Source organism: Medicago truncatula, chromosome 4 (assembly GCF_003473485.1).
Source record: "Medicago truncatula cultivar Jemalong A17 chromosome 4, MtrunA17r5.0-ANR, whole genome shotgun sequence".
NCBI lineage: Eukaryota > Viridiplantae > Streptophyta > Magnoliopsida > Fabales > Fabaceae > Medicago > Medicago truncatula.
The window spans coordinates 15,685,239-15,702,808 of record NC_053045.1 but is presented as its reverse complement, the minus strand read 5'-3'; the positions used below and the strand labels follow the sequence as shown (position 1 = coordinate 15,702,808).

The 17,570-nt window shown below is 32.4% G+C and overlaps 1 protein-coding gene across 1 annotated transcript; it reads right to left on the bottom strand.

The window, feature by feature from the left end:
- Positions 1 to 4,380: 4,380 nt before the first annotated feature.
- LOC25480072 (50S ribosomal protein L1, chloroplastic) lies at positions 4,381 to 9,892 on the bottom strand. Its single transcript, XM_013587483.3, has 7 exons — positions 9,422 to 9,892; positions 7,096 to 7,275; positions 6,938 to 6,992; positions 5,962 to 6,089; positions 5,202 to 5,285; positions 4,862 to 4,987; positions 4,381 to 4,783 (listed from the first exon to the last, which is right to left on the bottom strand). The coding sequence occupies exons 1-7, from the start codon at positions 9,791 to 9,793 to the stop codon at positions 4,649 to 4,651; spliced, it is 1,080 nt and encodes a 359-aa protein (XP_013442937.1). The 5' UTR covers positions 9,794 to 9,892; the 3' UTR covers positions 4,381 to 4,648.
- Between the last annotated feature and the right edge of the window lie 7,678 nt (positions 9,893 to 17,570).

Sequence of the window (17,570 nt, the reverse complement as noted above, 5' to 3'; positions counted from 1 at the left end):
ACACATAATAATCAAATCATAACCAACATAGATCATCATAACAACATCTTAATCATAATTCATATACAACATAACAACATCATTAATTCGTAATAACATTTCTCCACCAAGCATCTCATTATCAATTCATTAATAAAAGACAACTTATCAACTATACGTAACATCATCAATTCATATTAATATTTATTCATCAAACATCTCATTATCAATTCATGGATAAAAGACAACTTATCAACTTAACATAACCATCATCAAGTACATTTAACAACTCATAGATAACATCATGTAATCATCAATCACTAATAACTTAAACAACACAATATAATCATCACTTTAATAATAATAATTATATACATCACAACATAAACATCATCTTCTAATAATATAACAACACATAATAACACCATAATCAACATCATAAACAACATGATAATCAACATCATAAAACAACATCACAAACAACATCATAATCAACATCATAAAACAACATCACAAACAACATCAAAATCAACATCATAATCAACATCATAAAACAACATCACAAACAACATCATAATCAACATCATAATCAACATCGTAAATCTTCAACATAAACATCTCGTATCATCATAGTATCATAACATCATTCATCATTGACTCGACTATGCGACAATGCAACCAAAACCTCTTATATGCATGTGGTACCAATTCAGAGCATGAACCCCCAACATCATTGTATTATATACTTTTAGGGCATCGTGGTGAGGACAAAACTCAATCGTGGTGAGGACAAAGCTCCAGCGCATAAGCCCCCAACATTATAGTATTAATATACTTTTAAGGCATCGTGGTGAGGACAAAGCTCAATCGTGGTGAGGACAAAGCTCCAGGGCATAAGCCCCCAACATTATAGTATTAATATACTTTTAAGGCATCATGGTGAGGACAAAATCTCAATCGTGGTGAGGACAAAGCTCCAGGGCATAAGCCCCCAACATTATAGTATTAATATACTTTTAAGGCATCGTGGTGAGGACAAAGCTCCAGGGCATAAGCCCCCAACAAATGTATGCTAATGCATGGACTCTATCATCTAAAACATCTTAATCATCATCTCATATACATCCAATAATTTGGAGTTCAACATCATCTTAATCATTCAATAATATTTCAAGTAATACATTTAATCATTAATTCACATTATAATATTCTCTCATTAATCATATCATCATCATCCACAATATATAATATTCTCTCATTAATCATCAAGTAAATCATATTCATCACAACAACAAAATAGCATCATTCAATAATAATAATCATCATATATAACAACTACAAATGCACGTCATCAATATTTCAATCATCAAACATAATTCATGCAATATATATCTAATTATATAACATTATAAATATCCTCAAATCATCATATAACAACTTCACAGATCATCATTAATATCATATATATATATATATATATATATATATATATATATATATATATATATTCCTCATTACTATCCCAAGGTTCAACTCATAACAACTCGTGCGACAAAGATCGCATTTAACCTAAACAAGGCATTCTGTAATACTAGTGCTCGCGAGGCGAGAGCCTCTGCTCGCCATGGCGAGTTCAGTCAGATTCTCCAAAGTTTCATTCTAAGTCTTTCCAGGTTCAATCTCATCCTACATTCTTTCCTAATCAATATTAGACATGTTCAGGCACTCAAAGGCATCTAAGGTTCAACTCAAAAGTCAAAATCACGAAATCTTGCATGCTCTCTGGTCAGGCTCGCGAGGCGAGTTCAACTGCTCGCTATGGCGAGCTGCAACGTGCAACTCGCGAGGCGAGGAAAGGTTGCTCGCGTGACGAGCGATGAAGTTCATCACTCGCCGTGGCGAGGATCATAGCTCGGGAGGCGAGCGATGAATGTCGCTACGGGCAGAAGTGCAGTTTTGCCTAAAAATCATCAACTCTCATGGTTTTAAGCCTAATCTCAATTCCAAAATTCATCTTAATCATTATCCAAGGTCTAAGGACAGTTTCTACATCTTTTTAATAAGTTTTCACCGTTTAATCATCAATTCTCTCTCAATTTGACCTAATTTCCGATTCTTCTTAAACTCATCCTAATTCATGTTAAATGTAACCGTTGATTCATACACTTAATAAGATTGCAAAGTTAGTCTCACCCTTACCTTAAAGATGAAAATCGCAGCCTCTAGGTCTTCTCCCTCTTCTCTTGGCTTTTTCTCCCTTTTCTCCAAAAACAGTCGTACGTTATGTTTTTTCTAAACTAGGTCTCTCCTATTTATATAAATCTCTAACCTACTTATTTTTCTCTTATATCCAAATCTTAATATTCTATTCTAATATATTTCTATAACAAATAACAAATATATCTCTAAAACAAATAACATTTATATTTCTAAATCAAATAACATATATATATTTCTAAATCAAATAACATATATATTATACTAATAAATACCAACATATATCATAACAAAATATCACTCATCAAAATAAATCATATAAATCACACAAATCATATAAGTATATTCTAAACTCATTAAAATAATCAAATAATTAGATAGGGCGTTACATAAACCACATGTTTTTTCATCCAACGGTTCAGATGACTTTTAACTTTAAAACTGAACCAATATGTACCGCAAACATCCCTACGCTTGGATCCGGATTCTGTCACTTACGTGGGCCGGGCCGGCAATGTCTGAGAGTGATAGATACACTAAGCATTCTCACCAAATCAATAATTAAAAGCATAATTTAACTACGAATTTTAATCCCCTAAAAAAATAATAGAATCAAAGCTATTTTCTCCTTTTATTCACCAAAAAATTAGGTTACTGCTATCTTCATAAACTTGTAAACGAAGTATGATTTACTTTCCAAATCAATAAGAAAATATTGTGTTAAGAAATGATAGAGTAACACTTTCTAACACTCACCAATCACAATTTGCCATGTCATCCACTTTTTCTACACCATGACTTGCCTCCTGTTTCCACCATCTTCATTATTATTATTATTATTATTATTATTATTATTATTATTATTATTATTATTATTATTATTATTATTATTATTATTTAACTTAAAAATTAAAGCATTTCATCTTCTTGTACTTCAAACTCCCTCCCACCACGGTCTCTTCAAATTCAAGATTCAACAATGGAATCTAAAAACAATCCAGGATAAACATTCTTTTTTACTTTGGATAAAATTCACAAGCCATGTTTACGATTTAAATTTCAATTTCCACCATCTTTTTCATTGAATTTCAATCCCTATAATCTTTTTTCACAATTTCAATCACCATCTTTTTCATGGAACCTTTCTAACTAAACTCCATTAAAAGATTCTCATTAAACAATCCTGAGTACTAGTTTGCATAACTTCAATACAAACCACATCTCTCTCTCTCATGCCACAAACTCCCGGTTCGTTTCCCGTTTTCAATCTAGTTGCATGAATTTAGGACATCATATATAAAAATGTGAAGGTGTAAAAAAACTTATCTCTTGAACACATCCTTTTAATGTTGATCTGATGCTCTTGAATGTCTCTCTTTAATGATTATAGGATATAATCGTCATCTCCTTCTTTCTCAAGTCTCAATGGATAGGCATACAATGACATCAAACCTCTCATTACAGATATGTCATAAAAGTTATTCTAGTCTACTTATTCAAGTCATTGCCCTTATGTCCAACATATAGAGAAAGTGGAGAGAGGACATACCCTTTCATATAGGGTTATAGTGGTTCTACTAAATCTTTTAAAGTTATAAGGTACTAAACCATACTCTTTCTTGAAGAGTTGAATGGTTCTACACCATCATGGAATACACTATTCAAACACACTCACCAGTCACCATGTGATGTCGAATATTCATTGGTCACAAGATGAATATCCCGTCAAGATATTATTAATAAATCAATAGAAGAGAAACACTTGAAAATAAAATTTCTAACAGCCTACACTAGCTCAGATAATGATTCCTTGTAGTGAATGCAGAATCACCATAGTGAATCGGAATTTAGTATGATTACTTCAGCAAATATTGCTTTGTAGTGAGATCATTATTTAGTAAATAAAAAGTATTTTGAATTATCTGAATTGTTTTAGTCTAACTTTTAGAAAATTTTAATCAAATATATTTGTGTGGATGTTACTATTCAATAGTTTAACAAAAAACTGGTTTAACATATATGTCATTAGTCCATTATATATAAAAATAATTTATTTATAATTTTATATATAATTAGCTGAAACTATAGCCCAGTTCTTGGCACGGGTCTACATACTAGTTCCCCTTAAATAGGTATATTGCGCCACATCAAGTGCAATGAGTACAACTACACAAGACCTCACTATTAATAGCAAAAATGGAAATTTATTACCATAGATAGATAATATAATGAAATCTAAGGTGTTAGTTACAAAGTAATAATAATACAAGGAAAATTCTCATCTTGGGCCAAAGGACTGTGTTGTGTGCACACTTTTGGTGATGATATTTAACACATATAACCAACCAAATTCATCCCTGTATATGTAACCTTGGTAACATCTTTTGACAAGATATTTGGCAAGATATGACCCATAAAGCTGACTAAATCAAAACAACCATATTCAAGTGCTCTATTCTGATTGAAGCCTGTAATCAAGCATCTCCTTGATATTTAACCTGACTGAAGGCCCCATTGCTGAGCAAATGTGTGCACTTTTCCAGTACACACCTTTCGCACCCGATGGTTTGTTTGTTTCTACTGATTTCTGCAAATTAGAACAATGGTTAATGGTTTATCATTGAGTGAACTACAAATAGAAAACTCTGTTTGAGGTAGAACATACTATTGCAGAAAGCAAGTTTGTAAGAAGATCCTCTTCTGAAAAATCGGCTTTTCCAAAAGGCAAGTGCACGATTCCTGTTTTATCTGCTCTGTATTCAACTTTTCCCTGTTTGAATTCTGCTATAGCCTGTAAAAAGAATTATGCAATCATGGTTAGTTTATGTACATTTTGATAAAAAGAAAAGGTTCTCTCTGTGTATGTGTGCGCGCGCACTAATAAATGCTAAAAAGAACGTGATTAGCCCATAAACCATTGGTCTCTGTATCATCACGCTCTGATGCTAAAGTAGTTAGAGTGAACTAAGAAAGAAAAGAAACAATTGAAGTAGTTGATTGTGCACCTGAGTAATATTAGCTGTTACAGTGCCAGCTTTTGGATTTGGCATGAGTCCTCTTGGCCCCAGAATCTTCCCTAGGGTAGCAACCTGAAACAATCAACAATGGCAACTGATTGAGGTTCTATCCAAATAATAAATGCTAAAAAGAACGTGATTGGGCCATAATCCATTGGTCCCTGTATCATCACGCTCTGATGCTAAATAGTTTAGAATGATCAACTTTTGCATTACATAGAGAATCCCCCAAAAGAAGGAAAAATAATAACTTAAGGAAACTGTATTGACAATATTAAATAGAGAGAATGATAATAATTATGACTATAATCAATGGAACTCTTCAATACTAACAGAAAACTTTGCAGCATGCTAGTAACAACTGATTGACATTTATGTTTATTAATTGATAAGTTCTTTGAAAAATCAACCATGAATCTGAGCATAGCATCAAGTATCGTGGCAATCTAGTTGCAGATTTCAGCTATAAAGGCTATGCAAGCAAAGACTAAGCATGCATTAATGACACATCCAAAGAACCTGATTTGAATGAACATAGAACTCTAGACTAATTGAAATTAAATTTATTAACAACTTGGAAAATTTATCCTCAACACACATTAGGAGAACATGATTTGCAAATGGTTCACCAGTTACTAACTTTCGAATCTTTTATTGATACTACATCATTTTCTCAAACTATTAAATGAATAAAAAATTCAACAAGAGAAAATAAAATCTCAAATTAGAAGAAGATATTGAGCAACACCTTAGGCATCATATCTGGAGAAGCAATTAATTTATCAAATTCCATGTATCCCCCTTTTATCTGTTCTATCAGATCCTCTCCACCTACCAAATCTGCTCCTGCAAGTTTTGCTTCATCAAACTTTTCACCTGCAAAATGAACTGCAAATTAGAATAACCAAAGAGACGGACAATAAATAGTTTGTGAATTATTAAGCAGCGATTCAATTGGTTGGCCCAGTTGTACAAAGTAAAATGGTAGGATACTAATTTGCTTTTCGCTTATCTTATTCCTATTAGAAAACAGTTAAGAACCAGCCAATATTCCAATTAACAAGTTATTGGGGTGAACACTCCCGTCCACTTTATATTGTTTAACTTTAAGTCCATCGACCATCGTCCATGTTTTGATGAGGAATATCAATACCCAATTTAATATTCAATCTAATCAGCATAAAATACTTGAAATTTCATAACTCATCTCTTCCCAAGCTCAAACTAGACTTTCAATAAAAAGTAAGATTAGCAATTCAAAGAATATTTAATTAGAAATAAAAAATTGAAAATAAAATTATCCTCCAAAGAGAAGGATCAAAAGAACAGGGAAATGATAAAATAAAAAATACAGCAAGGCTGTCCAGTTACTTGGCATTTAAGGACTGAAAATTCCCTTGAAAATGCTATGTGCCATATAAAATCCATAAATAGCATCCCAATTCCACAACAGACTTAGGGATAAAAGATAATAAAATAAACCTCACCCTCCATAATAGTTTGCCACCTCATTCTAACTAATTTTTTTTAAACAAACTGTTAGAACCTACTCAAAATTCAAGGTGCGTGAATCTCATCATTGCATACTAAACAGATTCAACAATAGTTTAATAATTGATACATTTCCTTTCATACACATCCCTTTACAAGAAAATGTTTTTTAAGCATGATCAGAACACTTTTAATTAACTAGAAGTGTAAATGCGAATCGAAAGCATAATCACCTTGAGTAAGAACGGCTATTTTTATGGGTTTTCCAGTTCCCTTCGGCAGACTTACCTATTAAGAGAAGATGGATGAAAGACTCGGAATTAGCAGATGTATTGTATAGTTTTCAATGTGCATGTATATACTAGAATCAAACGAATGGCAGGAGACTCACTGTAGCTCTTAACTGTTGATCATTATATTTAGGGTCAATGTTGAGGCGGAAATGGGCTTCTACTGTTTCTACAAACTTGGTTTTAGCTGTTTCTTTTACCAAAGAAATTGCTGTCTTCAAGTCATATTCTTTCTTAAACTCCCTCAATTTTTGAATTTCCAAGAATCTCTTAGATCTCACCTGGTGAAACATGGAAAGTGAAAACAACAATTATTCATAAAATAAATGGGAAACATTTTCCAAACATGAAAAATTCAATGATCCAAACAATCAACTTGATCTTAGAAAGAAACAAATGGCTATCTTATAACATTTACACCATCGCTATCCAAGTAGGCAATCAAATATGCTGGAACATAAAGACCAACCAAGCAAAAATACTGCATATAATGGTAGGACAAATAGCACAGTAACTACTGTTTATATGCATCTCTCACCTTCACTCATGCTAAATTTCAGAAGATATTGGAAGCTAAATGAAGTTATATAGAACAATTTATTTCCACCAAAAAGAAAGTCTGGCTATAAATATGGCTCAACTAAAAGTAAATGAGTATGTAACCGTGTATATTTTATGAAATTATTTATATCCTCTGAAGCTCCTATAACATAAATACGTGAACAGTGAGTTTTTATTTTTCTTCATCACCACTTTTTAGGAGTTCTCACCTACATAAGATGTTAGTCACTAAGCAAGTTTATTTTAAAATATCATTCTATTACAGTTATTCAACAGATGGAGCAGCTTGTGCTAACCAAATGAGCAATGAGCACAAAACATGAAATTAAGATATACAGTTATGTATTCATCCATTTGTAGTCATTAGCTACTGAAGAGGATTGTCCAACAATTTCTCACTATCTTATATCATTCTATTATTTCTTAAAGCTTGTTTGTAATGTTACAAGATGGCGATACATGATTAACTTCCCAGGTAAAACTACAGTTATTTCCTGTTTACGTGAAAATTCTTAGGTACAACTACGGTTATTTCATGTTTACGTGAAAAATGATATAGACAATTGCCAAAATATAGCACCCATAATTAGCATCAACTAATAGTCCAATACCCACAACACAGCTACAAGGTTAGGTATAAGTGGTAAATGTCCTCCATCTAAAGCTACTGACTCAATTGATACCCTCACCAGTGATATAACAATTTGTGGATAGAGTTCCCTCACCTCTTGGCTGAACACATCCTAGATAATATGTGTGAAAACCATAGTCACGTGATTTTTAATTCTCTTTGGTACGTGGTACGGGTATACGGTTGCTGCCTACCATGTATTGGTTACATTGGGGGGTATAATCGGTACATTTGGGTTCAGTATAAAATGCTGCTACTACTTTTGTTTACTTCTTTTATCAAATTAATAGTTATAAATTGCCTGCCGTAAAATATGGTGACTGCATATCTTTATAGTCTTTCAAATAATATCACAACAACAAGCATACAATTTCTTCAACTATCCTTCAGAACAATTTTTCCAAGTCTCCCACGTGAACGATGAACCCCTTCATCTTCCTAAATTCACTGGTTCTAAAAGAATTTCCAATCATTCCACTGCCGATCGCAATGAGAAAAGAGATTCAACACATCTTCCTTTGACTCTTCTACTGTCATAAACACTCACTGTCTTTTGTCTTACTTTAAACTGGATCCGGATTCAGTGACTTTAAGGCCGGTAATTCAAGGTGACTTCGGTGTAATTGTGTGTTATGAGAGAAAGTTAATAGATAAGTCACTGAATCCGGATCTCTTTAAACCATATAAGATAACTCAGTTCTACGCTTTTAACAAATTATCTAGAAAATTGGTGAAAACCAATTCACCAAAGTAAAACAAATTGGTATTCAAATACCAATTTTTTGTTCGTAATTGTAGTACAATCTCTATAGCACCCATACTTCTGATTGACGGCGTGACTGATACTCCCTCCGGTCCTTATTATAAGAAAGGATTGACTTTTTAGGTTCATTATGTAAGTGATGTATCTAGTCTATATTTACAACAAGATACATTAATTACTCAATGAATCTAAAAAATCAAAAGTTTCTTATAATAAGGACCGGAGGGAGTATCCGACACGTGCCACTGTCTAACACTGAACTTACATTAGTTAAATTCTATGTCGACGTGTCAATATCGTGTCAGATGTTCGTGGCTACGCTTCTTATGGTCATAGCCACCAACACAATTAATTCCCTTAATAAATAAATACTAATAATACACTAATAATCCACAAAACCAGAACCCCAATTGTAGTTAATAAAATTCAACAAAAACCCATCAAGAAAACAATAGAATTTGAAGAAGATTACCCTATCACTCTTGAGAAGTAATGCAGCTTTCCCTTTCTTAGGCTTAGTAGTAACAACAGTCACAGTTTCAGCAACATCATCAACGTCATCTTTCTCATCTTCATCAACAGTTTCAGCAACATCAGCGGCGACAGCGGAAGAAAGTAAAATCGAAGACCTGGACTGGTAGGTTAGATTAACCGACTTAGAAGGCTTCAAAACGAGGGGAGAGAGAAAGAAGGTTCTGGGAAAAGAACGGAGAGAAGAAGGAGAAAGATCTTGGGGGGTGAGAATAGAAGAAGAGGGGTGTGTTAGCATAAGAGATGATGATGAAGTTGTTGTTGTACATGAAGCCATGTTTGGGAAGAGAGTGTGGTGGTGAAAGCAGGACATTTAGGTGGTTATCTATTCGTTTTGCGATGGTGATATGAAAATGAAATGAATTTTGAGGAGATAAGAATGTGATGTGCCCTATCGTCTTACAAATGCCGCGTGATTTCTTCTCTTCTTCTTTCTTTTTGGCATATACTAATACTTATTTTTCATTTTTTATTATTACAAAAAAAAAAAACAATTTTTTATTGTATTATTGCACTAATAAATTAAGTTTTAATTCGTCTCGTCAACTTAACTCAGTTCATAGGGACAAATATATAATATATGCAGAAGCTGGACTTTGAATCTCATACACCGCACTCCTTCACATTTATAATATGTGAACTTCAACCACTACACAACTAGACAAAAAAAATCGAGGTTTAATTCCAAAGTTTTGATGTAGTGGTGAAAAAATAAAAATAAATGCTATTATCCTTCAAGAAAAATTATGCTATTAGAAATTTAGGGCGTGTAAATGATGCTCATTGTTCTAGTAAGAGAGTGTGTATATTCTAATTTATTTTTAACTTTTTTTATTGAAAGCCCATTTTAGTTTTTCAAAAATTCACGAGACTTAATTTAGTCATGTGAAAAATAATTTGTATTTATAATTTGGTTTTTTCTATCTTTCTTTCATACCAAATTATTAACAATATCTTCTTGGATTTATTTTCTTTCTTCTATCATTTTCTTATCAACCAAAACAAAGTGTAAAGAGGTTAAATATTAACTTTGTCCCGATTTAGTTTTTATCAATGACTAAAGTTACTTTTATTTTTCTAAGAAACTAAATTGGATCTTTTGAATTTTCTCAAGGACTAAAATGAACATTCACATTTTATACATAAATTGATTTTTTATGAAAAATAAATTAAGTTTAAAAGAGATTCATAGTTGGAACAAACTAATGTTATTTAATATTTGATATTTATTTTTGTTAAACATTAGTGTAAATTAGTTTACACAGATGGTTGTCCTTGTCCTAAACAAAATTGTGCGGGTGGTTCATATTTTCTTATAAAATTGACAATGCAAATTATGCTTGTGTGGTTCTTATTTAATTTATTTATAATATTGGGTGGATTATTGATGTTGATTATTTTAGTATGACTACAAAATAATGAGGATAAATTTTTTGAGGGAAAAATAATGAGGATAAACTATAACTACAAAATAGACTACCATTGTATAAGTGAATGGTGTTTTGGCTAAATACTATTTTTGTGCAGGCGGATGTGACATGGAGGAGGACATCAATTTTTTTGTCTGGTAGTCTAGTAGTTAGAATTCACCTTATAAGGTGAGTAAATAGTGTGTCCGAGGTTCGAATCCCGATCCATGCATATAATAATGCATTGTTCTACCAACTGAGCAATGCTCACGAGATTCAACTTTATTATTTTTTTTATTTTTGAGTTTTGCAGAAAAATTTGGTTTGATATTTATAATTGAATATGTTTAATTACGATTCATCCGTTTATATCTCGGATCATTTACTTCAATTTGTATGAATTTGTGACTACTAAAAAAATATTTTTTTTGTTCCTTAATTTGATTTGACTTTTCTGTATTTGGATCATTTAGCAAAAAAGAAATTCAAGAGTGTTTAAACAAAATAGGTTTTCTTCATCTTCTAGAGAAAATTAAACTCTAATCTTTATGGTGGCTGAATGCAAATCATCCAACTTTTGCTTCTATCTATCTGTTTACCGGTGTTTTCGGCAAACTACAGGTTAATTCTGATTATTACAAGAAATCTCAGGACATGATGTTCAAAGGTTTTGATCGAAAACGGTTTGAAAAGGCCACAAAATGCACTCAGGTTACTTAGAGAGCAAGACGGATTTTAGAGTAAAAAGGGCACTGTCTTTCGACAGTTTTGAGATTGCAAGTGAAAGCAAGATAAAATTAAAGGAAAGGGTAAAAGTTTAAACACATAAACTTAAAAGAAAATGTAAAATGCATTGCATTAAAAGTAAAATTGTCTACGAATAAGTTTACATACATTATGTATAACTCGTTTTCCTATGCGTCGGTAGTTTTAATGTTGTAGAATTTCTATAAATGATTTGCGACCCATTTTCCGACTAGGAAACTCTTATTTATACATAAAGAAAATAACTGGCAAAAGACTGATCTCATGATCAACACTTCCTCCATCTTGGACAACCTCTTGTCCCCAAGTTTCCACTAAGGAAACCGCCTTTGAGCTTGAAATTGTATCTTTCCCGCCTTGATTGCTTGACTTCGATGCAATTACGCTTTTAGCATTCCTCAGACGAACTCTTGACCATGCGCGTTAGGCTTGCTATTTTGTCGAAATCCTCAAATTAAAATGAAAAAGCCTTCGATTCCTGCAAAGTTAAAAGTCAACTAAATGTTGACCACATTAAATGACCCTGTCGAAATTACAGGCTAACAGGATGCCCCCGAAAAATGCCATTTTCGACGAACCTCATCAAGTAGGAGAATATTGACATTTTTTAATTACACAAGTTACCTTGAAAAGATGACATCATCCCACTCATTAATTACCCTCCAAACATGATTTTCAGTTTCTTTTCCTTTGATCGTTTTAGGATTTAAGTGGGCCACGTCTTTTCACTTGGACAACCTATAAGTCTATTTATTTCCCTAAGGCGCCACTTGTCGTTGATCGAACTCTTCATGTTCTACCCTTCGAAACTCCCTATTTTTACCATCGTTGTTCCTTTCTTCACAAGATTTCCAAGATTTTATGTCTCCCAAGGCCATTAATTATCCACTATCTCAAGGCGTTTTTACCTTCTTTCGTGCACGTTGTAACGCCCTCTTTGAATTATTTGTTTTATTTGATTATTTTATTGAGTTTAGAGTCTTTTTGAATAATTTATTTGATTTATGATAATGTGTGTTATTTTTGTGTTATAGGTTGGTGTTTTAGTAGCATATTATATTATAATATATATTATTTGGTGTAGAGATATTATGTTATTTGTTAGTATAATATATATGTTATTTGGTGTAGAAATATATTATATTATATTATATTATCTAGTGTAGAAATATAATTGTTATAGAAATATATTTGTTATTTGGTGTAGAAGTATTTTATATATATATATATATATATATATATATATATATATATTAAAATAGAATATTGAGACTTTGGGAGCTGATTTGGGAATTTAGAAGAGTTTAAGAGAATAAGTGGAGTTAAGAGAAAATAGGTAGGTTAAGGTTATAAAAAGAGAAAAGTGAGAAGTCAGAATAGTTTTTTCACGTACAACCAGTTTTTGGAGAAAAAGGGAGAAAACCTAGAGAAGAGGAGGAACGAGAAGATAACCTTGCAATCGAATTCTTAAGGTAAGGGTGGGACTAACATTCAATAATCTTGAGTCTATGATTCTGAAAATTGTATTTGAGAATTAGGGTTAAGAGTGATGATTGTGATGATTTTGAATGAAAGTGAAGTTGAATAATATAGGTTGCTTTTTCTGATTTTTCTTTTCATCTCTGCCCCGAATTTGAAATGAAATCTGGTATTGATAGGTCCAGAATTGGTCTTAGGTGTAAACACGAAAGTTGTAGGTATGGATGTTAGCTTTGTAATTCCGTTGGTCTGACGTCAAAACAATTTATAGAACTTGAGTTATGGTCATATTACTGCATGTAGGTCACAGTGAATTTTTATGAATTTCAGCACAACTTTTTCCGAATTTGAAATGAAAACTGGTATTGATTGGTACAGAATTGGTCTTAGGTGTACACATGAAAGTTGTAGGTATGGATGTTAGCTTTCTAATGCCATTGGTTTGACTTGAAAAGGATTTATAGAACTTGAGTTATGGTCAAATTACTGCACGTAGGTCACAGTGAATAATTGAATATGATTGATGAATTAGTATATGTATGTATATGTTTGTGAATACGATATTGTTCATGATTGATGAAGTGTTATATGAATGTATATGTTTATGAGTATGATGTTGTTTATGATTGATGAATTAGTATATGTATGTATATGTTGTGAATACGATATTGTCCATGATTGATGAAGTGTTATATGCATATATGATGTTTTAAGATGTTGATTATTATTTGATGTTGTTATATCTTGAGGTGTTTAAGTGTTGTCTATGTTGCTGTTGTTGGTTATGTGAAATGTTCATATGTCTTATGTGGAGAATATATGATGTTTAAGTTGTTGATGTTTTTCATTAATATTGTCATGTTGTGAATTGCTTGTACTGTTTCTGTTGATGTTGCATATTGATCAAGATGCAGGTGTTGGTCTAAGTTGTAAAGTTGTAAGTTTTCTTTCCAAAGTGTTTCCAAAGTATTGGAGTATTAAGTTGTTAATGTTGTCTAAGTTGTTGATATGGAGTTGCAAATGTTACATATGAAGATTATTAATGATGGTTACTTGTTGTATATGTTTAAATGATGCTGTCTTGCTGTTGTGATGAATATGATTTACTTTGATGATTAATGTGAGAATATTTATATATTGTGAAAGATGTTGATATGAAGTTGTAATGGTTATATTAGATGATTATTGTTGATATTGACTTGCTGTAAATTATTTGATGGTGTTGCCTTGCTGATGTGATATATTAATATCATTAAGATGCTAATGTTGATTTAAGTTGTTTAAGTTGTAAGATGTTGATCCAAATTATTGGAGTAATAAGAGATGTCTAAGTTGTTAAGTTGTTAAGATGTTGAGTCCATTGCATACTCATTTACGTTGGGTGAGGGCTTGATGCTCTGTGAGCCTATTTACGCTCAATATGTTGGGGGTTTGATGCCCTGGTTGGTACCACATGCATGATTAAGAAGTTGAAGTTGCGTTGTCGTTAAGTTGTCATTTGTCAATGAGTTGTTAATAAAGAACTAAGTGAAGTATTAATATTTATTAATCGTTGTTGTTTAAGTTATTATGAGATGATAAATATGTGTTGTTATATTATGATGAGATGATGAATATGTTGTTGTTATATTATTATAAGATGATGAATATGTGTTGTTGTATTATTATAAGATGATGAATATGTGTTGTTTATATTATTATTAAGTGATGATTATGTTCTGTTGTATATGATATTTATTATTAAGTGATGATTATGTTGTGTGGTCTAAGTTATTATGAGATGATGATTCCGTTGTGTGTTAAAGATGATATTTATGATGTGATGATCTATGTTGGTTATGATTTGGTTATTATGTGCTATATGATGAAGTTTATAGTATGATGAATATGAAGTTAATGATAATTAGAAGTTGGTTGAGTTATTAAGAATCATTACATAAAGGATTATTCTGAAGGTAAATCGACATGTACAGAATAAGCAGCGGAATAAAATTTTCGATTTACTTTCCTTGGATCATTACGAATTGGAACTTGAACCAGTGATTCGATTGTTACCTTAGAACGATTGGTCTGAAAACGATCGGTGGAATCTGCGAACCGGAATCACGATCACAGCCAAGCAAATAGCAGAGCCTCTATCAAGTCCACACGAACAGTGCTCCTCCAAAACCTCGGTGCTAGCCAAGAAGACGGAAGTCAGAGAACTAGGGTTTCTGCAAAAGAACGTAACCGCAAACTGTTGCACTAGGGTTCTATTTATAGAACTCCTTATGTGCTTTGCAAGTCAAACTCGTTTTTGACTTCATTAAGCCCAATACGAGTTTAGTAAACTTTGCTAAATCATTAGCATTATTTACTAAGCGCACCCTTTATATAAGTCATACTTATACATATCTCTTTTGATTGTTCTTTGTGTGTGACCCTTTAGGTTCTAGTCACGTTGGCAATAATATTAAATCTAATATTTAATATTATAAACAATGAGCGGTATCTAGCAACACATCATTGCTACCCAAGTGACAAGAATGTCAAGTGATCTGACGAAACCTTTCATGATAATACATATGTGTATAATTACTCCTTTGTCTCAATATCTTCATTGATCCCAAGGCATAGATAGTGTCACCCTTGTATAGATCAATGTTCATTTATCTTGATTCCGAAATATACTATTTAACGAATAAGTCCAATATCTTATATTGACTTAGTTCGGCATGGCCATGCATATTTATAGTCATATTTCATCAAGAGGCCTAAAGATATATCTCCTGTTTATGAGGAGGGACAAATCCCATCTAGGACACTCATGACCCTCAGCATGATTCATCAAGTGCCCATCAACCAACGTTATTGTTATCCTTTTACAGACAACGTTAGAATGGCAACAAAGCACTTGAGTCCACATCTAGAGATCATAGTGGTTTCAGGTCTAAGAGCGATATACATTATTATCATTGTGAGAATATCTTATGACAATTTCATAACTTACTATGTAGTATTCTCACAGTGGGTCAATCCAATATAAATATTACTCCTAATATTTATATCTATGTATAGACTTGATATCTCATATCTATGACCCATGAGATGTGGTCATCAGTCTACATACATAATAGTCTCGACGCTTTATTATTATCCTTTATTCATATTAAAGTTTTGACTACGGATACATTTAAGAATAGCGTTCTATAAGATAATGTAATCTCATGATTAAGTCACACTTAATATATTATTACACGAACTATCTATTCTAAGGACTTTATTAACATTATCTAAATATAATAAAGAGTGCCACATATTATTCAATAATAAAAGTCATGATACATAAGATAGGTTTAACATAAACTATTGGCCTCTAGGGCTTACACCAACATATTCTTACTAATAGATGAAGTTATTTATGTTGTTAAATACAATTAATGAATTATATGCTTGATATTATTGTTTTGTGAAATCTCACCCCTTCTGCTTGGAAATGTTGCTCTTCGTATGAGTAACTTGCAGGTGATCCAGTTTAAGTTGCTGTTAGATTGTTGTCGTGAGTGGATTATCTCTCATGTGTGTCTTTGGGTGCTCTAATACGTAACGGGATGGGAACTTTGTTGCATGCTTTTCTATTCGTTACGTATTGCTTATGAATTTACATGATTAAGTTGTTAATTGGATTTTTATGAGATACTTTGATGAGGCCTTCGTGCCAAAATTATTTTAGATGTTCGAATAAATTCCGCTGCGAAGTATTAAATATTATGTTATTGAATTTTGAAGGATAATTAGTTAATTATTCCGTTTGAGATTCTTTGATGCATGGATGAGGGAACATCACCTATCTTATGAATCCATTCTCTTTTTAACAACAAGTTGAAGTTAGCTTTCGATGCAACTACCATGAACAAAGTTGGTCTGACCATAGTTCCCTGCCTTTCTCTCATAATTTGACAGAATTACATTGTGATGCTTCAAATCCTTACCGGTCTTACCAATCCTTTTGAGTAAGGATTGATGCATCAAATTGACGACAACACCACCGTCGACCAACACTTTGTTGATACCAATCTCATCTAGTTTGCCTTGGATGGACAAACGTTTAAGATGATTCTTCATCGAACCATTAGGCTTTTCGAATATGGATTTCCGTTAATCTACAAAGCCATTATTTGTTACAAAGTAGCACATGGGGTTGTATTCCTCCATGTCCTTGGGATCGAACTCTTCCTCTGAATCCTCAACTTCAGACACCATATCATATTCAGCTGGCAAAATGGAAACCACATTGCATATGACGTCGAAGTCCAGTTCTGAATCCATAAACTCTGAATCCAATTCATCATCTTCGTCAGGATTATTTTTGAATAGGGGAAGAGACTACCTCTCTTTCGCTGGTCTTCTTCCTAATTTGACCATTCTTTGATTATCATTTGGGTCAATAGTTTTGTC